Source organism: Phascolarctos cinereus, unplaced genomic scaffold (genome assembly GCF_003287225.1).
Source record: "Phascolarctos cinereus isolate Bilbo 61053 unplaced genomic scaffold, phaCin_HiC Scaffold_1;HRSCAF=81, whole genome shotgun sequence".
Lineage (NCBI taxonomy): Eukaryota > Metazoa > Chordata > Mammalia > Diprotodontia > Phascolarctidae > Phascolarctos > Phascolarctos cinereus.
In genome coordinates, this window is record NW_027555514.1 from 286,178,019 (window position 1) to 286,203,623 (window position 25,605).

The following is a 25,605-nucleotide window of genomic DNA, read 5'->3' on the forward strand; positions in this document are numbered from 1 at the left end:
CCTCAGCAGGGCTCTCCTCACGGGGAGATGTGGAAGAACACTTATCTTAGAACCTGGCGATTTAGGTTTGAGTCTCAGATCTCACACGTACTAGCTGTGTGATATGAGGGAAGTCACTCCGCTTCTCAACTCCAGTTGCCTCATCTATAAAATGGGTATACTAGTTCCCAGGCTAGGTAGCTTGTGAGGAGAGGGCTTTGTAAACAAGTCACTGCTACAGTCATGTCATCAATATGCACTTATCACCACTAGGCACTTAACTTATGTGCCAGGGGATGATACGGGCCCCACTTCTTAGCAGGGAAATGGCGTCATTCTATTGCAGGGCCCTCTGAGATGACGGTGTGTTTCACAAAGAAGACTCACACCCTGGTCCCTGGTGCTGAAGCTGGACCCTGGACCTTAAACTGAGTCCGCGGGATAGGTGACCACTTCGGTGCGGGGGCTGCTTCCCTGATGGCTCCACTGTAGAAGACACAGTTCCTGCCCTAACGATCTAGTATGGGAGACCAGGCACAGCTGCGAATAACGATAATAAGAAGTGGAATATGAGTGTCTCACAACAGGCATAAGGAAAATATCAGAAGGGTTACCAATATCTTGGACAATGTACTATCCAGAATCTAGCCTGGAGGACTCCTAACAGACCTGTGATGGGTACCCTTTTAGCATCATGAACCCCTATGGGCCCCTTATCAGAATGATGGGGTTTTTTTTGGCTAGACAATGGGATTAAGTGACTTGCCCAGGGTCACACAGCTAGTAAGTGTCAAGTGTCTGAGGCCAGATTTGAACTCAGGTCCTCCTGACTTCAGGGCCGGTCTCTATCCACTGCCACCTAGATGCCCCTAGAGGGCATTATATTAACAGCATTGAGCGCCATAACGATTCAAGACTTCCCAAGTGAAATCTACAAAGTGTTGTAACCATCCACACCGGAAAAACAAAATGTTTGGAAAACATATGTTGGCTAGCCTATGACTCGTAGCCGGGAGGAGAGACTGTTGAATGAGGAGTGTGTCCATCGGTAGAATAGATATGCTTTCAACAGGCACCGTAATTGGACAATAAGCTGAGCCCAGAAGGAAGAAGAGGAGACTGGTCTTAATTGCGTTCGAGATTTGGGCAGCACTTTCAAGTCTCCTAAACCGATTTGTAAAAGCACCATTGTCTTCTCTTTTTTTGACTAGGCAATGGGGTTAAGTGACTTGCCCGGGGTCACACAGCTAGTAAGTGTTATGTGTCTGAGGCCAGATTTGAACTCAGGTTCTCTTGAATCCAGAGCCGGTGCTCTATCCACTGTGCCACCGAGCTGCCCCCAACCATTGTCTTCTCAAAGACTGTCAATGACTGCAAATCAGAGAATGCCATGGCCTCAGAAAAATAAAAAATCCTAGGAACCAAGAGGGGTATGAAAGAGTGCTTGGCGTGTTGCATCCCCTGTTGGATTGTAAGCTCCTTGAGGGCAGGGACTGTCTTTTGCCTCTTTTTGTATCCCTAGAGCTTAGCACACTGCCTGGCACATAGTAGGCGCTTAGTAAATGTTTACTGATTGCTTGATGAGCACACTCCCACTAATGAGATCAGAGATCTTCCAAAGTATGAATGTAGGCCTGAAGAGTTTCATCAAACAGACCGGAAGACGCTCAGTCTCTCTGCAGCGTCTAGGCTTCCTCTCACAGAACCACAGAATTTCAGCACTGGAAGGGGGCCTCAGATGGAGTCAAGACCCAATCCCACCTGAGCCGAAATCCACAGGAAGTGGTCACTCAGCCTTCTCTTAAGGACCTCCAGTGATAAGGCCTCCTGACCTCTCGAGGCAGTTCACTGTATTTGGGGATAGTTCTACTTGTTAGGAAGGTTTTCCTTCCAGCCAGCCAAGATCTGGTTCTTGGTGACTCTACAATCTCTCCACCTAACACCCCCAGGCTAAGAGTCTGCCCCACCCCTCCCACATCGAGCTCCCCTGGGACCAGAGGGGGAAAAAGGGTAATCCCTCTTCCAGATGACAGTTTGGACACAATTCTTTCCCCTCCTTAGTTTTTGATTCCAAAAGCTAAACATGTCTGGTTCCTTGAGCTGACCCTTCTATGGCTTCCCGTCCCATCACCGCTCTGGTCACTTTCCTTTAGACACATTTCAGCTCGTCCCAGTGCTTCCTACAAGGTTTTTGTCCAGTCTTGAACACAATCCTGGGGCCGTAAGGGCAGAGGGCAGCGCACAGAGGAGCTGCCTCCTCCGTGGCCTGAGATCCGGGACCTCTCCATGCTTCCTAAGGCTCCACTGCCCCCACTGCTGGCCACATCACACAGCTCATATTGAAGTCTGCTTCCTAAAATCACCGGGTCTGTCATCTAAGGCTCTCTCTACTGCTCACATTTTATGTCTAAGGGGAAGTGAATTTGTTGAAGGTAGAGGGTTTGGCCCTGGAATGAAAAGATGAAGAATGACCCAGTCCTTGCCCTAACTGGGCTTACAATGGACTAGGGGGTGGGACATCTAGACAAGTGAAGAAGGCTTCGTGGAGCAGGAGGCACGTTTCATTCATTCAAAAGACACTTAGAGGCAGCTATGTGGTGCAGTGGATAGAGCACCGGCCCTGGAATCAGGAGGACCCGAGTTCAAATCCGGCCTCAGACACATAACACTTGCTAGCTGTGTGACCCTGTAAGGCACTTAACCCCAACTCACTTCACACACACAACACACACACACACACACACAGACACTTAGGGAGGGCCCACTATGTATAGAAGCCCTGGGTGATAATGAGGACATAAGGGAGACCAAATATCCCCGGGAGCTTTACCCCCTGGGAGAGAAGAGTGTTCCAGCTTGGCTAGAGCATAGGAGCTGAGAATCTACCTTTCGCCAAGGGGAGCCATGACATATTCTGGTCAGGACCATGCTTTAAGAAATATGGCAATAAATAATGTAAAAGATAGATCAGGAGAGGAAGAAGGTGGAGGTAGAGAACCAGTGAGAAGGCTCCTGAGAGTTCCGAAGGAAGGTAACTAGGGTCACAACCAGGCTGGAAGTCATGGAGGCAAGGAGGGGCAATGGGTGTGGATAAATAACTGCCCAGTTCAGACCAAAAGGCCTCGGGGACGGATTGGGCCTGAAGGCTGAGGATGAGGGAGGAGTCAAACAGGACTGAGTTTCTAGCCCGGGTGGGGGAAAGAACACTGATTCTGTACAACTGGAAGTGGGGGGGGGAGAAGCTTAGTCTTTGGAATGTTGTTTCCTCACCTGGAATGTGGCCACGAGCCACAATCAACGCTCCCACCAAGACACGCAGGAAGGCTTTTCACATCTGTCTACGAGCAACATAGCTCTCGATTTGGCAAAAATGGCACTCCCTTGAAACACTGGACTTCCTATAGGAGACGCTGCCTCCCGGGACAAGCTGGCACTCGGAGGCGCTTTACAGGACCACAGTATATTCTAGCGTCCTTAGCACGACCTCAATACGCCACAGCTATAGAATGAAGGCGCTGGGGATGCTTCCCTCGGAGAAAAGACAAGGGCTGGGGGAGGGCAGTGAGAGTGTACAAGGAAGGGCCGTGCCCTGCCCCAGAGCACCACGTTTCCACTCAGTACCTAGGGAGCACCTGGCGCCTCTCACAAGTGCTCAGGTGTGGAAAGGGCTGCTTCCAGGCGCGGCCCCTTGTTTGTGGGGGTGTTCTGGGGGCAGGAGAGGATGCTTGCTCAGGACCTACCATCCTCCAATACAGGCTCACTGCCTAGAGTACCTCGTGCATTCAACTCAACCACGGGCCTAAATGCCTACCCACCATGGGCCTATATACAAACCGTACAGTGCCCACAAGGTGAAGAGTCAAAAGCAGCCCAGCCCCCTGCCTTCCGGAGGGACACAACACAAGGCAGGAGAGCGGAAGAGGGGTAGCAAGGTGGCACAGTGGATGGAGCACTGGCCCTGGAGTCACTAGGACCTGAGTTCAAATGTGGACTCAGACACTTGATACTTACTAGCTGTGTGACCCTGGGTGGGTCACTTAACCTCACTGCCTGGCCCTCACCCCCCCAAAAAATAAGTTAAAAAAAAAAGAGTGGAAGAGAGGCAGGCGAGAAGGCAAGGACCAGGCAAAGAGCCAGGAGAACCCTTTCAGCTAGGAAGACTCAGAGAAAACATTGGCCTAGGCTGGGAATAACGCCCTCACCCGAAAGAGCCTCTCCTCCATTTCACTTACATCGAATCATCCTTCTGCAGAAAATTCTAAAGCCCTGAGTCTTATCGAAAGCATCTCACTTCACAGGAAAGCCATGTGAGGGAATGACTCAGAGTCTTCTTTGGCCAGACCACAAGCGGCACGTGGTGGGGAGGACGCGGGAGATGCTCACGGTGGGGAGAGGAGTGGGAGGCACGATGGTGGGGAGAGAGAACTTTGAAATGCCTGTTACCCCAAGTCAGGCTGAAGACACTTTTTCTCCTGGATTACCCATCTTTTATGGCATGTAAGGGTAAGACGGGCCTGATTCTGGCGGACCAGAGCCTAGAGGCAGGTAGTGGGGGAAGAGGGAGACGTGCACTCTCAGAACGCCGTGGATCAAACCCGGCCCCCAGAAGAGCCCTGCTGGCGATCCTGGCGGTGGCCAGAATGCTTGGATGGCTGACGAAAGCAGGGAAAGTTAAGTTTACAACTGAAAAGCACGGAGAAGGTACCGTAAGGTTCAGCTTAAGGCATGCAGGGCAGGACCACACACTGGAAAGAGGCTTGGGTTGAGTGCCAGGAGGCTCTGAGTCAGGACTTCCTCCCAGGTGCAAGTCACTGACCTGAAACTCCTCTTCCTCACCCATGACGAGCAGGGCTCGGGCCACTTCCCCCCAGGGATGGTCTCCGGACCATGGGACTCAGACCTAGAAGGGACCGTAAAGGTCATCTGGACCAGGGCTCCGCCAGCTCATTTTGTAGAGCTTCTGATACCTGTCGGTAAATACGATTGGTGTCCCCGTGTACCGCACAGCGTGCTTGTGAAGTCCCTTCGCTTCCCAGACTGGCTGCCCAGGGGCCAAGGCACAGAAAAGGGCTCCAGCTTCAACTAACTGGTTAAACCCTAACTCTTTTGGATTCCAAATGAGGAACCTGGCCCCCCGAGAGGTCAAGTGACTTCCCCAAAGTCACAGAAGCGGAGAGCAGAAGAGTTGGGATTGGACACCAAGTGTTTCAAGGAAACTGCTCTGTAAATCTGAAAGCGAGACACAAAAAGGAGCTTTTCAGCGCTGGGTGACAGCTAGGATTCCTGGGAGCGGCCGAGGCCTCCAACACTGGCCCTGGGAGGCCAAGCACCCAAGTCCAAGTGCTGGCCCTCAGCCAATCACGGGCTGTCTAACTGTGGGGAATTCATTTCCCTGAAGGGGCTCCTCATCCCCTTCTGCGCCCTAAGAGATTGAGGCAGGACAATCGCAGCCAATCAGACTTAAGCTGCTCTGAAGGCGGCCCCCTCTGAGCAGCAAAGAAGCCAAACAATGAAAGGATGAGAGGGTGGGGAGCCCTCTGCCAGAGGAGAGGGCTTTTCCTATCAAGGACAATCTGGGAGGGGGCGCCCTGGCAGCTCTGGTCACTCTGCAAACACACTGCTGATGCTGGACAGTTTTTTTCCAAGGCCTGCTCACAACACTGCACACATTTCCTACCCACGTAGGCTTTGGAAGAGCTGGAGGAAACATCTGCCTCGGTACATGACATCATTAATCTACTGGTCAATATCTGACAAAACCCAATACGGCGGGGCCCGGGCCTCTTTCTTCTCTGGAGGTTGTTACCGTCCCCACCTAAAAGTTCAGGCACCAAACCCTTGTCATCTCTCCAAAGGGAATTTACGTTTCGATCCAGTTTCATCGCGTCTAGAATGAGGCAAGAGACAATATGCACACTGTCCTCTGAGCTGGTCAGATCACCCTTGGCAACCACACACATTCAGCCCTCGGTCCTGAAGGAGGGACGCCCTCAGGCCAGGGCACTGAGTGGAGGGAACCATCTCAGGAATGGCCTAAGGGACTGGGGATGAGGACTCTGGGAAGACAGCTGTCCTGTCAATGGCAGGATTGGCTTCGTTTGGCTTCAGGGGGCAGACCGAGGCACAGTGGGGGGAAGCCGCAGAGAGGAAGGTTCTCCCTTGATGTCCAAAAGACCCCCGATAATGAGAGCCATCCCCCAGTGGAATGGCCTGCCTCGGGATTTAGCAAGCTCGCCATCCCTGGAGATCTTCCAAAGGCGTCCAGACACCCCTTGTCAGGGCTGCTGCCGGGCTTGCCTAGACTTCCTATCCTCTCTTGAGGTCTCTGGATTGCGATTTGATCTGGGCAGACGCTCCCTCTGAGGGTAACATACATCCTCAAATAGAATTGCCCGGGGTACTGAGCGGTCAAGGGCCTTGCCTAGGGTCACAAAGCTAGTCCATGTCATCGGTGGAACATAAACTCACGAGGGTCTTCCTGACTCCAAAAACAGATCTAGTCTTTGAGTCTGTCATTTTGGTCCAGTTTGGTCTGACTGGTGACAAGGAGTCTAAGACACAAGTATTTTTCTCCCTAGATATGAAAGCCAATTATTAAGGAGCACACAGATGGGCAAGTCCCTTCCCTCACCCCAAGTTCTTCAATGTTAGAAGCTTGGAGGAAATGGAGAAGGACACAGGCTTGAGGCTGATTTTCATGCTCTGGTTTTCCTGGTGAAAATGCAAATTAGGTTTGTTTTTCATCGCACTCAGCTGGAGGCAGAACCAAAAATATTCCAAGAGACCACCTCAGGACCAGCATCATACGTGGCACATGGCAGGGTTACTGATATGTGTAAACTTACAAATGTACATGATGATGGGCAGTAAGTAGTAGAGTGAGACAGGTATTCAATAACATAACAACCCCCTCATTTTATAGAGGGGGAAACTGAGGCCCAGAGGACAGAAGCACCTTGCCTAAGATCACATGGGCAGAGCCAGGATTCAAACCCAGGTCTTCAGACTTCAAGTCCAGTTTACCACATAGGAGGGAGGAGGGAGGGGGGGAGAGGACGAGAGAGTCAGAGAGAAGAAGAGAGACAAAGACAGAGGCAGAGAGAAAGAGAGAGACAGAGACAGAGAGACAGAGGGAGAGAGAGAGGGGAGAGAGAGAGAGAGAGAGGAAGAGAGAGAGGGAGAGGGAGAGAGAGAGACAGAGAGAGAGAGAGAGAGAGAGAGAGAGAGAGAGGGAGGGAGACAGAGAAATAGAAACAGAGACAGACAGAGAGAGAGGGAGGGAGAGAAAGAGAGACAGAAAGAAAGGGGGAAGGGGGGGAGAGAGAGAGACAGACAGAGAGACAGAGAGAGAGAAAACAAAACACTTAGGAAGGTCAGTAAGGAGGGAGTCTTAAGGGTAAATGTAATGAAGTAAAAAGGCATTTGTCAATGCCAAAGCTCTTTACACGGACGCCTGTCAGACCAGTCATCTTAGATTACTCTCCACCTCAGAAGCCCCCAGCCCGGAGGTTTTCTCCAGCCAATGACTCCTCCCAAACACAAGCTCCCCTGTATTCCAGGAGCTGCCCGGGTACAGCTGACTCTTGCAGGGACCTCTCTCTTTGTCAAAGCTAAACCCCGTCAGTCTGGAATGAAGGCCACCTCATGCCACAAGGTGATGGGACAGAGACAAAGATCACACTAACAAAGGCACTGGGGCCTTGGTGTGCCCTGGTGTGGGAGGTCACAAGCTGAGACCTGACACTCCGCTTCCTGAGTGTGTCCCCAGGGATTCCAGCTTAGGATGGGGCTGAGGGCCCTTCCAGCTTGGAGAGCCTGGGGTTCTGACAAAGAAAAACTTTCTAATGGCGTCATTCGACAGCCAAATGGACTGGCTTGGGTGAGCTGGGTGCAGCCGTGAGCTCCTGGGCAATGCAAATCATTCTGCCACCAAAGGCTGGACGGTCTGTCAGGGATGTCTGCTGGGTGGGCGGGGCCTCCTGGGGCATTCTGGGTTGGGACGGGTGTCCTTGAAGGGCCCTTCTGGGGTTCTAAGGTACTTCTGGAGAACTCCTTCGAGATCATTACTTGTGTCTTTGTCCACCAAAGGGATGGTCCAAGAAAAGGAAGATTGAACTGAAGCAGCCCTCAGACCAAACAGATTTCCTTCAACGTAACTTGTCATTTTTTTTTAAAAAAAAATTTAATCTAATTAAACTTTAAAAAACAGCAATGACATTTATTAGGTTCACTGACATGCAAAGAATGATAGATTTCTGTTGGAAAACCTAATTATATACAGCAGCAACAGAAACACAGTGAAAAGGAGCCAATTCATACCTTCCAATGGAATGCATTTTTCCTAGATATCTCTGTCAGCAAAGGAAGGAAGGGGAGGGAGGGAAGGAAGGAAGGAAGGAAGGAAGGAAGGAAGGAAGGAAGGAAGGAAGGAAGGAAGAAAGGAAGGAAGGAAGGAAGGAAGGAAGGAAGGAAGGAAGGAAGGAAGGAAGGAAGGAGGGAAGTCAGAGAAAGATAGGGAGGTGTGAGGCAGTGTCTGGAAGAAGCCCAGCCTCCCTGAGGCCACTGCGCTCTGACCATTCCCTCTTGCTTTCGCCGGGATGGCTATTTCCATGTGGTCAGGGCAGTCTTTCCTGTGTCTCTGGTTCGACTGCCTTTAAGCCCAATGGATGGCCCAGAACGATTCCTTAGGTCCCGATCTGCCCCGTCGTTCTGAGCTAATTCTTCATCGTACCTAAGAACAAAAACAGAGTGAGTCTATGTTGTCTCAGGAGTGGGGCTCTCAGGCCATTGTGGCCTTCCCGACTCCAGCTCCTCTCCCCACCCCCTCACAGTGGGCACCAACTGAAGGCAGCCCGTCTCTGTTTCTTGATGGGTGACTGGGGGCACAGAGGGAGGCCAGCCCAGGATAGGAAACTTTTAGGGCTACTGCTCCCAGAGGAGAACCTGGCCTCCATCAAACACCCCGAGGGGCCTAGGAGGCGTCACAGAGGGAGGAGAGCAGAGGGTGCCTACTTACCACCCAATGCAAACTGCTGTGGGTCAGCTTTTCATCCATTCATCTGCTCAATAAACATTTATTAAGCCCCAACTCTGGGCAAGGCACTGAGGCAAAAAGGAGGCAATTTCTGTCCTCAGCACCACACTCCCAGGGCTACTGGGAGAACATAATGAGATGGTATTTGCAGAGACCTCAGCACAGTGCGCAGCATCCAGTGGGAGCTTAATAAATGCTCATCCCTTTTCCCTTCCGTCCCCTCCCCTCAAGGAGCTGCCATTACACTGAGGGGGCCCTGACCCAGGGCTGTCAGGAGAGGCTTTCTGTGGGAGAGAGCTCCAAGGGAGGCCAGGCATTCAGAGAGAGGGCAGGCATGCAGGCTTGGGGGGATCCCCTTCGGAAAGGACCAAAGCGGTACGCTTCGGCCTGCCTGCACCCCCTGCCTTCGCTGCCTCTGAGAAGCTGTGTGCTGGTGGACTACACAATCACCCTCTCTGGGCCTTGCTTTTCACACCAAAAAACGAAGACTGGACTTATCGGGCCAAACTCGGTGGAGGACCTGACTTATCCTGCAGGCCGGCCTGAGGAGTGCAGCAGCCAGGCCCAGGGCCCAGGCTGGCCTGGATCACCGCTTCCTGTGACCCCCTTCAATCTCCTTTTGCCTCGAGGTGCTTCTAGGTGGGGCCCACCCCCAGTCCCTCTTCCAACTTACAAAATTTCATAATTGCCAAGCACTTCCTTGGGCGGTGACTTATTCCACTTGCAGTCTGGAATTTCGCCGTTGGGCACGGCGATGTTGAGGGTGTCATTGATCAGGTTGTACTTGAGGATCCGGTCGTTGGCCGTGCTGGAGGTGAGAGATGGGGACGCGTTAACCTAAAGAAATGACACAAGGCGACTTTGACCTGGGACCCCACACACACGAACCTCTTGAGGAAACAATGGCAGAGGAGAGCCGGGCTCGGGCCACGCTGCGGATATTCCCCCGGCACCCCGGGTAGCCGACACCACAGGCCTGGGCTGCTGGGTGACTATGCAGTGCATCACCGAGCATTCTCCCAGGAGCACCTCCTTCACCAGGCACCACGTCAGCGACTGGGCTGCTCTCTAAGACACCTTCCTGGCTCACTGAGTTCTGAAAATGCCCCACAAATGTCCCGTTTGTCCTCCCAGAGGGTGTCCTTGTCAGTCATCACAGCTCCTAAGGGGACATTTCTATGCTTCTTGGATCAGCACCACAGGCCTGGTAAAGATCAGAGTAGGGAACCACTGGGAAGAGAGCGGACAGGGAGAAAGCCAAGGAAGGGACCTGGATGCACGGAGCAATTGCGTCACTGCCTCGCTCAACTTACTATGCGAGTCTTAAAAACAAACCATGAAACAAAGTCTCCGTTACAAAGACAGCCCTCGTTCTGGTTCGCCTGTCTATGTAGAGTAGAAACGCCAGGTTTGGTGGTGTCGGCCATGAGGACTAACGGGAATCACCCAGGGCTGGCCAGCCCAGGCTGGCGGCCGCTGCCTGCTGGGCCTACCATCACCGTTCACTCTCCACATCACCTGCACTTGTTTGAAGACCCAGCAAAGCCACCCTCCTGGAGAGCAACGGCAAAAGCCGCATGCTAGAAGGAATTCATCTGGGAATCTCATTTGACACCGGCCCCATCTAGCTACACAGAGACAGCTATACGTTGCCATTTGCAGATGTACAATTACAGCGCGTGTGCACCTTTCGGACGGGACAGCCTCGACGACAGAGGCTGTTCTTACTTCCTCTTTCTCTCTCCAGCCCTGAGCACAGGCCTGCACATAGGAGGTACTCAGCAAACTCCTGCTGACTGAGGGCTCCCCACAACACCCTGTGAGACGAATGCTGTAGGGATTATTCCTCTTTTGTAGGTGCGGTGACCAAGGCTCAGAGAGCTTCAGTCACACAGCTCTTCGAGGTTTTGGAGATGGGATCTGAACCCAGGTCCCTCCTGATTCCAAGTCCAGTGCTCTCTGAGCCACAGCAGGCCATCCATGTGGCCTCTGTTTCTGTCATTTTAAAAAACTCCCCCTGGTCCTTTTCCCATCCCAGCCTGGGAACACCCGGCCACTCCCAGGTCAAGCTGGGCTCTCTCCACCGCTGCCCCTTATGGAGATGGTCACTGTGGCTCAGGGAGCAACAATGTAGTCCTGGGGGGGAGCCATGGCCAGCTCGCCCACCCTACCCTATGCCTGCCCACAACGGGAGCTCTCTGAAAAGCAGCAGCAGCAGGAGGGGGAGGAGGGGAAGGAGGGGGAGGAGGAAGGTGGAGGAAGCAGAGGAGGGGGAAGGTGAAGGAGGGAGAGGAGGAGGAGGGAGAAGAGGAGGGGGAAGGTAGAGGAAGGAGAGGAGGGGGAGGAGGGGCAGGGTCGGGCCCAGGCCGCAGGGTCCTTACCTCGATCAGCCAGGGTTTCAGTTTATCGTCAATGATGATGTCATAGCCGTAGCACTCAAAGCAATGCTTGTCATTATTCATCACGGGCTGAAAAGAGAGAGACGCGAGGCTGATGGTTGGGCGACAGTCAGTGCGTGGCTTCCTGTCACAGGCCCATCCTGGGTCTGCAATCTTCCCTGGCCAGATCTAAACGACACAGCGCACACGTACCGCTCAGGGCGGCTCTCGCCGTCACCCGCCGTCTCCTGTTGACGGCAGGGCTGGGAAGCGACGTGGCCGCTGTCTCGTGGTTTACCAATTCTGTCCCCATCTTTGGCTCGAATTCTGCGCCCTTAGCGTCGTCTTCATTCACACTGTCATAACTACTGCATGTGGGGTGCCTCTGGCCAGGCTCACTTCCTCCAAGTCCCCTCTGGTCTATCTGCCATTCCTCATGATGCACTAATATTCCATTACATTTACACAACCATACAAAAGCTCAACCACTCCCCAACTGCAACCCCTTTGTTTCCAGATGTCTGCAGTGCCAGGTGAGGCTGCTATGACCACGCTGGGGCCTAGAGGGCCTTCTTTTTGCCTTGGCCTTCCTGGGAGTATGAATGTGGTGGCAGGAGGCTGGGCCGGCCGAGCAGCTGTTTCACGTGGCACCAGGCGGTCGTTCCAAAGGACCTGACCACTTCTGCTCCAGTCCGAAGGCATTCCTGCGTCAGTCTCCCTTGGGCCTCCCACCTTTCCCCATCCTCGCCAGGCTGGAAGCGTTGGGCGGCTCTGAGAACACAACTCCTGTCCTTAATGAGTGAGAGCGTTTTTATATGGTGGTTGATCATCAACATTTCTTCTTTTGAAAACCCTTCCTTCCTACCCTTTGACCACTAATCTACTAAAAAATGATGGCTTTATAAATATCCAGGTTCTGAATGTCCTTTAACATAGATATTACAGAAGATTACAAGGCATGTTTTAAAAGGTTAATTCAATTTATCTATTAAGAATAGTAATAATAACTCAGTTACATAACACTTTAAGGTTTACAAAGCACTTTTCCCTACAACAATTGTAGGAGTTATTGAGAAAGTCGAGCAATTATTATTATGGTTAATTTACAGAAGGGGAAACTGAAGCTCTGGGGAGATGTGGCTACAGAGAAGCTGCCAGGTGAAACTTCAGCACCAATTATCCTGGGAGATGAGAAGGCTCTCAGGCCAAGACAGACGAGGTGTGAACCCCTGACACCTGGGTCAGTCGCGACCTCTTCTCTCATTCTTCCCTTGCCTGAAGATGGGGTGAAGGGCAGTGCCCCCACAGGAGTGCTACACCTATGATGCCCTCCTCCCTGTGCTCTCGAGGGCTATGCAGGCACAGTGCCAGGTCTAGTCAGTCTAACCAGGCCGGAACGACTCTGAAGCCCGCCTCAGTCTCTGGGCACGGCCGGGATTCAGAAAGGCTCACTGAGCCAAGGTTGGCCACAGCCACTTGTGAGGAGGGTCTGCTCAAGCCTAGACCTAGGGCAGTGATTTGTGCAGATGGAAGGACTCACGCCATGTAAATTGCCAATCCGCAGAGAACTGAAGGATGTAATTTCTCTGCTTCTACCCACTCGAGTCACTAGAAATTCAAGACCTTTTGCATAAAAATCAAGTGACTTGAGCCTTTCTGACTTGTCCCCACTGTCTCTGAGAACCCATCTGAGTGCTTTTGAGGATGGGCCCGGGTGAAGAGATTTTGAATCACAGGGCAGGAGAGGAGGATGTGCCTCGCTGCTTGTTCGACCCAAAGGGAGCGGTTACTGTTTTGCCTAAAACACATCAGGTGAAACAATGCTCTGAGGGGCTCCTTTCAGGGGTCCCAGAAGAACAAAGCTGTTCCAGACCCAGTCGGCAAGATGGGAAGCAGCCTGGCCCCCCCCGTAGAGCCAGCACCAGGTCAGACTGGCACGTTTCCCAGGCAACTAACTGGCTAAATGCCATGACGTTATGACAGGGCTGAGTTGTAATTTCTAATTAATGTGATGGTAAAATGACATTGGTTAGGACGTTACGTGGGAAGGGCCTGACTACCAACCTTTTTATATCCTAGAACACCTTTAACGGAGATCCTTAATGACAAGTGATGGAGCAGATAACATATGGCACTACTTTAAAATGCTTTCCAATTTTTTTTATGGTATAACTAGCAAAAGACTGGAAATGCAGTAAAAGAAGACATTAGTTGGTCTACAGGCCTGAAATAAATGTTCTTCAGAATAGTGTTGATGTGACAGAAATGGCATTGTTCTTATGGCTGGGGCCTGCTTCTGAACTCTGGCTCCAATATTACAAGCTGAGTGACCGGGATACATCACTTCGGAACCTCAGTTTCCCCATCTCTGTAAAATGCAGGTGATGCTCACTCATTCTCCATCCGTCCCAGGGCTGCTGTGAGGAATGTTCTTGGCAACCCTGAATGTGTCACAGAGATAGGAGTGATTGTCCTGGCCATGCTCAATCCTGCCATCCCCAAGAACAGGGGCCAGGCCCAGTTCTTCCCTGAAGCCTTTGTCAGACATTCCTGACCACGATGACCCTTCCTTCCTCTTGCCATTGGCATGTCACTCACCGTCTCACTTGGTCTGGGCACAGCAACGTCATTTCAGATTCAGAGGATTACAGGATCCAGGGATGGAAGACCTGGTCGGACCCAAGAGGCCCCCAAGCCCAACTCCCCCTGCTTACAGAAGAGGACACTGACAGAGGCTGTGGCTGGATCAAGGTTACCCACCATCCTCCCAGACCCATTCACTTTCCAAAGCTCTGTACGCTGGCTACTTAACCTTCTGTCGTCTTGGTTTTGTTTCCCCATGAGATTATAAATACTCCAGGGTGTTTTCAAATTAAAATAACCCTCAGATATCACTTCCCCTTTGTAAGTTTTACAAATATCGGTAAAAGATGGAAAAACTGAGCATGGGTCAGGATGCAGGAAAACAAGCAACTAATTCACTGAGGGTGGAGTTGTGAATTGGTCCAGCCATTTTGGAAAAGTTTGGAATTGTGCAAGAAAAAAGAGCCAATTATTCAGTCCCATTGGCCCTGAGAGCTCATTATGTGGCTGCTACCTAGAGGCAGTCAGTGACAGTGAGAAGAGATCTATTGGCATGAAAATATCCAGAGCAGCACACTTGGGTGTGTTTGTTAGGGTCCACACCTCTCTTTAACAGCCCCAAACTGGAAACAGAGGGAGACCCATCAGTCGATGAGCACCTGCAGAGACTGTGGGACGGGCATCACCCAGAGCAGCTGAAAAGAAGAATTCTGAGAAGCATCTGAAGACCTGTATGAAGTGATGCAAAGTGAAGATGGCAGGCCCAGGAGAACCGTCTACACTGGGACCGTAACCAGAGAAAGGAAGATGACTTCAGAAGGCCACAGGACCCAGACACAAACCCTGGCTCTTGGGACTCTGGCTTTCCTGTCACGCCCAGGGTGGGTCAGGCGCCATTTTTTGGTCCTATTTGACTCTGATATTCTCAGGGATTGTCCGAGGTGGTCACTGGCCTCCACAGAAAAATGCTAGAACAAAAGTTATCGATACGCTTTTAACCAGGTGAGCTGCCTGACCATCTCCTCTATTGCCCTATGGTCAAAGAGTCAAACACAAGGAACTGTCAGCTTTATCTCTGCCCTTAGCCGTGGCCCAGCCTCCCAGGACCTCAGCCAGGAGGCCACAGAACTGTTCTGTGTCTCTCAGAGAGGTTGAGGCATTGGAGAGCTTCCCCATCCCCAAGCCCGGGGATATGTGTTCCAGCCATAATCCCTTCCTGCTCTTTTCCTCTGCTGAGAAATTCTTTCTGATGGCTAATCTCAGTCACTCCCCAGAAGTCTGAGGCTGGTAGTGGGATGGCCAAAGAGGATGCGGACAAGCAATTGGGTGAAGGAGGAAGAGAGGGCTAGTCCATGCTGAGAATTCACACAATGGACTGAGCAGGGCCTGGGAATCAGGACCCCTGGGTTTCAGGCCAATGTTGTCAATGAGTAATCGTGAGTTCACTTCTGTTTTCTGAGCCTCAGTGTCTCTAACTAGAAAATCTGGGAGCTGCACTGGGTGATCACCTCAACCCGGGATAAGCAAATGTTTTACTGTTGATATAAGTGACGGCCTGGGCCAATTTTTCCCAGGTCCACAGTTGTCATGGAATCTCAGCTTTGGGAAAAGACCTCAGGGGTCAGGTTTTGACACTAGACATCCTACTTCTGGGATGAAAGCAACTTGGCAGCACATCGCATGTTTACGTGTTAGCTCCCTCCTCCCAAGACTGCCTCTGTCCTCGGTCAACATGCAGGAGGTAAGACTTTTACAACAGACTTTGGAACAGAAGGCAACCAGCAACACACACTTCAAAACACTTCCTACAAAACACACGCGTTTCAGCTGGTTGCTTTTCCCCTTCATTTCCAAGACTGCTAAAAATGTACAAGTGTGAGCCAGGCTTCCCACGCACACAACCCTACTCACAGCCACGGCTTTCAGGGACTGCACGATGATCCAGTGGATTTCATCAAACAGCTTGCCTGTGACCTCCTTCCCACGCGTGCTCTCCAGATATAACCGCAAGTTGCTCACCGTCCACTTGCCCCCATGGATGTGGTTGTAATCATCCTGGTAACATGACAGGGAGGGGAGAAGGAAGAGACTTTTGCATCACTTCACTCAATCTCAAGGAATTAGCATCATGTGCTACCCAACTCTGAGTATGGATTTTAAAAAGAGGAAGGCCCAGGAGAAGGCCAGCTCCTCTGTCTTTGCCTTTACAGCCCTGGTGCCTGGGACAGAACTCTGCACACAGTAGGCAGCTATTAACTATTCATTTGATTAGATTTTTTTTAAATAAGGAAGGAAAATGAAAGAGAAAGGAAGAGCCCAAGATGGTAGACCTTTGGGCAGACTGGAAGGGAAAAGAAAATGAAAGCATTTTCCGTGCATGTTTGTGAACTGCCTTTATTCTACCTTGTTAAAGAGAGAAGTGTAACTTGGGGGGTCACGAGGAATCAAATAAATGGCAAGTTAGAGAATACACTCTTCTCTTCATGGGGGTGGGCCAACCACATCTGGGACCTGCCTCTCTCTCCTCCTTTCCCAGTCTATCTTCCCTTCCTCTGTCTGTCACACACACACACACACACACACATCTAACACAAAACCTGAGCAGTCCAAAGTACAATTGGACAAATCGGAACCCAGGCTCAACTCCAGCTGTGTAACCCCCTCTGCTCTCTGTGGTTCAACATCCTCCTCTGTGAAATGAGAGGTGTAGGATGGGCCTGACAGCCCGCAAGGCTCCTGTACCTCTAAACCAATCAGACTGAGCTCCTGTGAGTAGGGCTGCTGGGGTTCTGCCCATATTGGTACCTCCAGCACTTAGCAGAGTGACTGGCATGTAGTAGGCATTTAATAAATGCTTCTTGACCGACTGACAAATCTGTGATCCTCTGACCTCCCTGAGTGTCCGCTTCCTCCTGGGGTGGGGGGAGGGCGGGTAGCTGAGATCCCCGCCACCTCTAAATCCTGTGATCTTAAGCTACGAGGCCAGACGTAGGTTCCCAGGGCCGGGAGGACCCCGACAAGGAGAGCCAGGGCCACGAATGAAGGGGCCCCTAGCGGGCAGCGAGCTCCCTTCTCTCTGAAGTTCTTTAGGGGAGCTCAGATGACTTGTCCCCTTTGGGGGACATTAGGTGGGGACTCTCGATGGTTCTGCATCAGATGTGCAGCGCTGGAAAGCATCAATTTCACAGCAGGCATCCAGGTCCATTCAGCAGGAGTGTGGAAGGTGGTGGCCTTGTGTGGGCTTGGGGAGACCACGAGGGAGATGGCAAGGCCCTTGACCGTTTCAATCCAAGTATTTCTCTTCTCTTGACACCAGACCAGAGCCTGGCTGCCCTCAGCCTCCCGAGCACACACATCCCCCTCAGGCTTTTATGTCTCTAGGACCGGCTGGCAACGCCGGAGCCAGGGCCTTCACCAGGCTCCTCGGCTACTTCCGCAGTGGTGCCAAGTGGATGTGGGGTCGGGGACTGGCATTTCTCCTTGGTCTACATCTTAAAGCCAGTTCTTATTTCTGCATGAGTGACCGGATCTATTGTGGCTCAGCTTGGGAAACAAGAGTGGCTGGTTCAGAAGACCACTCCTCAGACGCTGCAGAGGGTCTCGGCCCCCCGCTGGTCCCCTTTAACACACAATCCTGCCTCAGATGCTAGTTCTTAACCTAGGGCTCTGCAAGACTCCCAGCAGCCACAGCAGAGCCCTGACGGTGGACATGTGCACCCCAGGCACTTCCCCATCTGCTCTCCAAATCATTCCTCTGCAAAAAAGCAAGGGAAATGAATGTGGACAGCACTGGGGCAAACATGAGCTAGACACACCACCTGCCTGCCTCGGGTACCAAGCGAGGTGACCGCCTTCGAAAAGGACACCTGGCCCAGCTCCCCAAAGACCCGCAGTGACGGGGCCGAGCTGAGCGATGCCCCCGACTGCAGGCCTGTCAGGGATAACAGGACCTGGCAGGGGGGCCCGAGGCCGGGCGTCTCACTGTTAATGCGGCTGCTGAGGACATGAGCTCCAGCGCCATGCAGCCAGACCATTTACTCTTCCTCCCCTCTTCCCAATGACGACAAGAGAGGCCTTCTATTTGAGAAGTCTAAGTCTTGGAAAGTAGTCATTAAGGGTTCTATTGTGTAAACCCAACTTAACTCTGATTCAGCCCATGGTGGAAAATGACAACATAAGGAAAATAATCAAAATTGCAGGTGACCCCAGGGGCACAAGAAAAAAAGGATATCACCAGGGACATGGATGACCAGGAGAGGAGGGGAGCAGAGACGGCAGACGGCCAGCAAGGGCGCCTGCCCCGATGCGTGGAGTGCAAAGAGACTCAGGAGGAGGGCCTGCCGGGAGCCCCCCATCCACTGGCTACAGCACACACCGGGGGATGGGCTTCCAGGCAGCTTGGACACGCCACTGAGCCCGCCCCAGCGGGGAAGCCAGAAGGACACAAGCCCTCAGCCCCAGGGATCAGCCAATCCGCCTGCAGCCAAGAGAAACTGAGGAAGATGGCTGCCAAGACATTCCCTCCCCACTTCCACTGTTCATGGAGGTTGAACTGACAACATAAACAAACGCAGGCACTTCTGTGCCCAGCAGATAGGACCTGCCTCCAGTGACCTCCTTCCTGCAGAGGGGGGGGCAACCGGCACACAGCTCCGGGGATCTGAACAACAGACTGTGCTCAACATGCACCGCCCTCCAGCCTGCAGCTGTGTGGGTAAAGGGGGAGGGGAAGGGGCTGTCAGACGAGGGCGCTCCGACTCGTGACCCGGGGCTCCAAGGGAGCTGCCCAGCACAACCCCAGGGCTCTCTGGAGCCGACACAGCGACCATCCTGGGCACTCCAGGCGTGGCCGCCCCGGCCTGCCCTCTGTGCCCAGGAGGTGGGGAGGAGCCAAAGGGCAGGCAGGGAGGAGTCAGAGCCCCAGCCTCGGCACCTACCCCGTGCTTCTGGATGGCAACGTTGGTGAGGTGGACAAACATGTTGTCTAATTCACTCGTGCTCGGCGTGTACTTCACGGTGCAAAACCGACAGAAACCCAGCTTGTACCTGCAAAGATGCGGGAGTCATTCCACAGGACCCAAGAGAGCCGGCCCCAGGACAGAGCACAGGACCCTGGACAGCGCGAGCTTTAAGACAGATGGTCTAACAACTGAGAGGAGAGAGGAGAAGAGAGGAAGAGAGAAAAAAGGGAGAGACAGAGATGAGAGAAGAGGGAGAAAAGAGAGAGAAGAGACAGAGAGAGAAAGGAAGAGAGAGACAAGAGAGAAACAGAGATGAGAGAAGAGGGAGAAAAGAGAGAGAAGAGACAGAGAGAGGCAGGAAGAGAGAGACAAAGAGAGAGACAGAGGAGAGAAGAGGGAGAAAAGAGAGAGAAGAGACAGAGAGAGACAGGAAGAGAGAGACAAAGAGAGAGACAGAGATGAGAGAAGAGGGAGAAAAGAGAGAGAAGAGACAGAGAGAGACAGGAAGAAGAGACAGAGAGAGAAGAGAGAAAGGAGAAAGAGAGAGAAGAGACAAGAGAGGCAGGAAGAGAGAGACAAAGAGAGAGACAGAGATGAGAGAAGAGGGAGAAAAGAGAGAGAAGAGACAGAGAGAGGCAGGAAGAGAGAGACAGAGACAGAGGAGAGAAGAGGGAGAAAAGAGAGAGAAGAGACAGAGAGAGACAGGAAGAGAGAGACAGAGAAGAGAAAAGGGAGAAAAGAGAGAGAAGAGACAGAGAGAGACAGGAAGAGAGAGACAAAGAGAGAGACAGAGATGAGAGAAGAGGGAGAAAAGAGAGAGAAGAGACAGAGAGAGGCAGGAAGAGAGAGACAGAGGAGAGAAAAGGGAGAAAAGAGAGAGAAGAGACAGAGAGAGGCAGGAAGAGAGAGACAGAGATGAGAAGAGGGAGAAAAGAGAGAGAAGAGACAGAGAGAGGCAGGAAGAGAGAGACAGAGACAGAGGAGAGAAGAGGGAGAAAAGAGAGAGAAGAGACAGAGAGAGACAGGAAGAGAGAGACAAAGAGAGAGACAGAGATGAGAGAAGAGGGAGAAAAGAGAGAGAAGAGACAGAGAGAGACAGAGGAGAGAAGAGGGAGAAAAGAGAGAGAAGAGACGAGAGAGGCAGGAAGAGACAAAGAGAGAGACAGAGAAGAGAAGAGGGAGAAAAGATAGAAGAGACAGAGAGAGGCAGGAAGAGAGAGACAGAGATGAGAGAAGAGGGAGAAAAGAGAGAGAAGAGACAGAGAGAGACAGGAAGAGAGAGACAGAGAGACAGAGGAGAGAAGAGTGAGAAAAGAGAGAGAAGAGACAGAGAGAGACAGGAAGAGAGAGACAGAGACAGAGGAGAGAAGAGGGAGAAAAGAGAGAGAAGAGACAGAGAGAGACAGGAAGAGAGAGACAAAGAGAGAGACAGAGATGAGAGAAGAGGGAGAAAAGAGAGAGAAGAGACAGAGAGAGGCAGGAAGAGAGAGACAGAGGAGAGAAAAGGGAGAAAAGAGAGAGAAGAGACAGAGAGAGGCAGGAAGAGAGAGACAGAGATGAGAGAAGAGGGAGAAAAGAGAGAGAAGAGACAGAGAGAGGCAGGAAGAGAGAGACAGAGACAGAGGAGAGAAGAGGGAGAAAAGAGAGAGAAGAGACAGAGAGAGACAGGAAGAGAGAGACAAAGAGAGAGACAGAGATGAGAGAAGAGGGAGAAAAGAGAGAGAAGAGACAGAGAGAGACAGAGGAGAGAAGAGGGAGAAAAGAGAGAGAAGAGACAGAGAGAGGCAGGAAGAGACAAAGAGAGAGACAGAGAAGAGAAGAGGGAGAAAAGATAGAAGAGACAGAGAGAGGCAGGAAGAGAGAGACAGAGATGAGAGAAGAGGGAGAAAAGAGAGAGAAGAGACAGAGAGAGGCAGGAAGAGAGAGACAAAGAGAGAGACAGAGATGAGAGAAGAGGGAGAAAAGAGAGAGAAGAGACAGAGAGAGGCAGGAAGAGAGAGACAGAGACAGAGGAGAGAAGAGGGAGAAAAGAGAGAGAAGAGACAGAGAGAGACAGGAAGAGAGAGACAAAGAGAGAGACAGAGATGAGAGAAGAGGAGAAAAGAGAGAGAAGAGACAGAGAGAGACAGAGGAGAGAAGAGGGAGAAAAGAGAGAGAAGAGACAGAGAGAGGCAGGAAGAGACAAAGAGAGAGACAGAGAAGAGAAGAGGGAGAAAAGATAGAAGAGACAGAGAGAGGCAGGAAGAGAGAGACAGAGATGAGAGAAGAGGGAGAAAAGAGAGAGAAGAGACAGAGAGAGACAGGAAGAGAGAGACAGAGAGACAGAGGAGAGAAGAGTGAGAAAAGAGAGAGAAGAGACAGAGAGAGACAGGAAGAGAGAGACAAAGAGAGAGACAGAGACGATAGAAGGCAGAGAGAGAGAAGGGAAGTGGGGGGAAGGGAGCGCCGTCTCTTACATGTAGCACCTCAGGGGACGGTACGTGGACACTAACACGTAAAGACGCAGGTCAAACTTCCTTCCGCCAATGAGCAGCGGATTGCTGATATACAGAGAGATGACATAGGCTTCTTTGGACGACTGAGAAACGAACCTAGAGAAAGAGGGGATGAGTCAGCCCCCAAGGCCCTGGTCCCATCTCAGCCTCTGTTCCAAGGGCAGGAACATGACCGACTTCTCCCTGCTTCTCCCCCAGAACCGAGCTCAGACTCCGAAAATGTTTGGGGAACTGAATCTACTGCTTTGGGCATGTGACCTCACAGCTCCCTGGGCCTCAGTTTCCCCATGTGTGTGATGCATGGAGACAGCGTGACACAGATAAAGGGCACTGGGTTCAGGTCCTCCTCCCGGCTAGGTGGCCCTGGGCCGATGTGCGCTGTGGAGGGAGCGCTCCCTTGGGAGGAATCATGGCTCTCTATTAACTGCCCGGGCGCTCCCTCCACCAAAGGCACAGGGGGGCACTCTGGGGCTAAGGGCGACAGCAGCCTGAGTTCACTGGACAGTGATGGCTGACTGCTGGGGTGGGTGGGCCTCATGTAGTCTCACAACCACTTCAGAGAGGAAGACCAGAGGCTCAGAGAGATTTGAGGGCCCCTGGGCCCACAGCCTGACTGCCTCCACAGCCCAGGGCTACGTGGCAGGCCGGGCCTCTGCTCCCCTCCCTGGGACCCATGGCTGAAACTGGGGAGGGGACCCTCCGGGAAGCGAAGGACTCCCCATTGGTGTCAGGGTGCTGGCCACAAAGCAGGCATAAGGCATGTATATTTCTTTCCACTTACGATGATGTTTTGCTGTCCCGAGACCACTTTTTAATCTGCGAGAGTTTATTGATGAGAAATATCCCCTTCCCCTGGGCCTTCCCACAAGGTTTCATAATCCAGGTGCTGGAGGGGCTTTTCCGGAATTCCTCCACAAACAGGTTGTAGTCAGCGGGAAGCATGAAGGTGACTGGCACGAAGTCTGCAGGGCCACAGCAGAGGGCAGAAGTTAGAGTAGAGCCCAGAGAAGCCGAGAGCTCAGCGGCTCACCTGTCCATGGGGCCTCAGGCGTCCCTCCCCCACTGCCCCAGTCTGTGTGTGACTGTGGGAGGATCCTCGGGGCAGCTCGCTCCTCACTGCAGCTCTGGGGGGCAGCAGCCCCAGGGAGGTGCTATGACCACCCGGGACTGACACACCAGGGGAGGGAGATGCAGAGACAAAAGGAGCTGCTTTAACCAGGAGAGAGGCCAATCCTCAGGAACTGGAGGGGAGATGATGGTGACAGGAGGGGCGGGGGAGGACAAGGCGGCAAGAGGGGAAAACGAGGCAAGAACTTGGAACCTGGCTGTGTCACTAACTAACCCTTTGACCTCACTTAGCTCCCCCTCACAGGACTGGGTTTCCTCATCAAGATGAAGGGGTTGGACTAAATCCCTTTAGTATCTCCCACCTCTGTTCTAAGGCCCCTCTCAGTCCTGACATCCCCTGTTCTAAGGCCCTTCCCAGCTCTGACCTTCCCTGTTCTAAGGCCCTTCCCAGCCCTGACATCCCCTGTTCTCAGGCCCCTCCCAGCTCTGACCTTCCCTGTTCTAAGGCCCTTCCCAACTCTGACCTTCCCTGTTCTAAGGCCCCTCTCAGTCCTGACATCCCCTGTTCTAAGGCCCCTCTCAGCTCTGACATCCCTGTTCTAAGGTCCCTCCCAGCTCTGACCTTCCCTGTTCTAAGGCCCTTCCCAACTCTGACCTTCCCTGTTCTAAGGCCCCTCTCAGTCCTGACATCCCCTGTTCTAAGGCCCCTCTCAGCTCTGACATCCCTGTTCTAAGGCCCCTCCCAGCTCTGACCTTCCCTGTTCTAAGGCCCCTCTCAGCTCTGACATCCCCTGTTCTCTGGCCTTCCCAGCTCTGACATTTTATCATCCTGTGGCCTAGGAGGTAATGCTCATCTCTGGCCTTTGCCAGGTTAGGGCCAGTCTGGGAGGACAGGGCTGTAATCTGTCTCTAGGGCTGCATCTCAAGCCTTGATAGGGCCTGTCAGGCCTCGCCTTCCGCTGGCCTGGCCTTTTTAGACCCCGCAGGTCTAAGGTGAGATGCACACAGAGTGAGGTGTAGACACAGCCAGCAGATACAAACCCAAATAGATGTATTTCCCATTCTCGTCCTTCTCTGCCAGGGGACTTCCTTCTTTCTCCAGCTCTTTCCTGTATCTTTTAATGTTCTTCACCATTAAGTCTTTCCTGGTCAGCTCATAATGGTTGGGGAAATGGTTGACTATCTGATCATCGGAGAGGCGGTAGCCAGCTTCGAGACTGAACACGTTCCGGATTGTCTGCACGCTCATCCTGAAAGGCAAGGCAAGCTGAGGCAGGTGGCTGAGCACCTATCCCGCCTCGACGCTGTGGGGGAGCCCTCACTGCTGCTGGTCAGTGCGGTCACTGGACAGAGCCGGGAGCTTCTAATCCTGGGTCTGCTGGCCCAGAACCTGGGGGAGGCGCTGCTGACCTCTCTGGGCCTGTTTCCTCCTCTAAAACACGAGGAGGGCGAACCAAATGGCCTCCAAGGGCCCTTCAGCTCATGATCTCCCACCTCTTAACCTTTGCTCAGGCTGTGTCCCCTGCCTAGAATGCTCTCCCTCTGTCCCTTGGAACCCTCTCGTGTCTTCCAAAGCTCAGCTTCTGTGCTTCCTCCTACAGGAAGCCCTTCCTGAAACCTTCACCTGCCAAGGCCTCCCCCCCTTCCCTCCAAAGATAACGTTCTATTTATTATTTTGAGAGGCAGTGGGGCAGAACTAAGGAAGACCTGGCTGCGAGCCCCACTTCTGGCCCATCGCAGCCAGTGAGCCCGGGCAGATCACTTGACACCCAAGGCTTGGAGAAGGCCCCAGGGCCTGATCAGGCCCGCCGCCCGTTTCTGCGGAGGGAGCCTGCAGGCTGGGCTTGGCTGCTGGGCTACATGGCTCCTGCCTTGGACAACATGAGATTCTAACGAGTCACAGAGAAGGGGTTGCCCAAACGGGTGCCTGGCAGCTCCTCAGAGTCATGAAATCACAGGGCCCGGCCCTGTCCCCATTCATTTCCAACCATTTTTTACACACTCAGAAGGTGCACATGCTTCACACAATAGCACTTCCGTGAGGGCTTCGGAAGGCCGTACCATGACCAGTACATGTGACTGGTACGATGCCTGATGAGCACCCTGAGGGCTGCCCTGGTCCTCCCACAGTGGAAGGAGTCAGCCCTGTGGGGCAGAGTCTGGGCAAGAATAGGATCTGGGGAGGATCTGGACAAATGTGCAGAGGATGAGATGCCGGGCACAGGCAGACACACTGAGGGTATCACGGAGCCTCTGAAATGCTGATGTGACTGTGACGGGCGTGGCCTGGGAAGAGGGACTGAGCCAGACAGCCTGAGCTCTGCAGCCATGGAGGCCCTACTTAACAGGTAAAGAAGAAGGAGGGAGGATTCCAGCCCCTCAGGGAGCTCTCCCGTTTAGCAAATCAGCCTATAAACTCAAGCTGGCAGAGGCTGGGGGAGCAAAGTCCAAACAGAAAAGCTTGCGCTCCCAAAAGCACAGCTCCCGTCCCCCAGCGGCCTCCAATCCAACCTCTCTCAACCCCACACCATGGTCTGGCGTGGCCGTCACTCTGTGCAAGGAGGGGCTGGCCTCTGCTTTGCATGCCTCACTGGTGGCTCCTGGAGAAGGCATGTTAGCTGCGGAAGGACCAGGACAGGGCCCAGCAGCCCAGGCTGGGCCTTCCCTCAGAGGATGTAAGACAGTAAGAACCCAAATCAGGCTTCAGGCCAAAGTTACCTCATTCATCTGCTAACCCCACGTCTGCACATCCACAGAACGGAGACACTAGCCGCTGGCCCAAGCCCAGGGCCCTGGCACAGGAGGGGGATGGGGCCTGACTCGTCACCGCCCCTCTCTGGGCCTCAGTCTCTCCCAATATAAAACGAGGGAGGGGAGGCACTAAGTGATGACCTCATGGGGTCTTTCTGATTCTAGCATTCTCTAATTCTATTCACATCAGGACAGTCATGAACGATAATGCGAGTGAGATGATGCTGGTGAAATCACTCTGAAAATTCTAAAGTGAAGGTGCACAGTAAGTTGTGATGAGCATAATCTAGCCGCCAAAGCTCATGGTTAAAACTGTACTCGCTCTTTTTACCTCCCCCTCCCATCGGCCTGTGCGG

General features: G+C 52.7%; 1 protein-coding gene across 7 annotated transcripts in view; it reads right to left on the reverse strand.

Moving 5' to 3' along the window:
* Positions 1 to 8,170: 8,170 nt before the first annotated feature.
* The window catches only part of TTLL1 (TTL family tubulin polyglutamylase complex subunit L1), a 25,067-nt gene continuing 7,632 nt past the window's right edge, over positions 8,171 to 25,605 (reverse strand). For 5 of the 7 annotated variants that reach the window (XM_020982804.2, XM_020982802.2, XM_020982801.2 and 2 more), the window contains 8 exons: positions 23,540 to 23,748; positions 22,212 to 22,392; positions 21,392 to 21,526; positions 18,912 to 19,020; positions 15,886 to 16,029; positions 11,395 to 11,481; positions 9,687 to 9,850; positions 8,171 to 8,710 (listed from right to left, as the gene is read on the reverse strand). In XM_020982804.2, coding sequence (XP_020838463.1) covers positions 8,581 to 8,710; positions 9,687 to 9,850; positions 11,395 to 11,481; positions 15,886 to 16,029; positions 18,912 to 19,020; positions 21,392 to 21,526; positions 22,212 to 22,392; positions 23,540 to 23,748 — 1,159 coding nt within the window. In that variant the 3' untranslated portion in view covers positions 8,171 to 8,580. Of the gene's footprint in view, positions 8,711 to 9,686; positions 9,851 to 11,392; positions 11,482 to 11,604; positions 12,183 to 15,885; positions 16,030 to 18,911; positions 19,021 to 21,391; positions 21,527 to 22,211; positions 22,393 to 23,539; positions 23,749 to 25,605 lie in introns of those variants that run through there. The other 2 variants (XM_020982807.2, XR_013483555.1) reach the window with 2 other exon arrangements.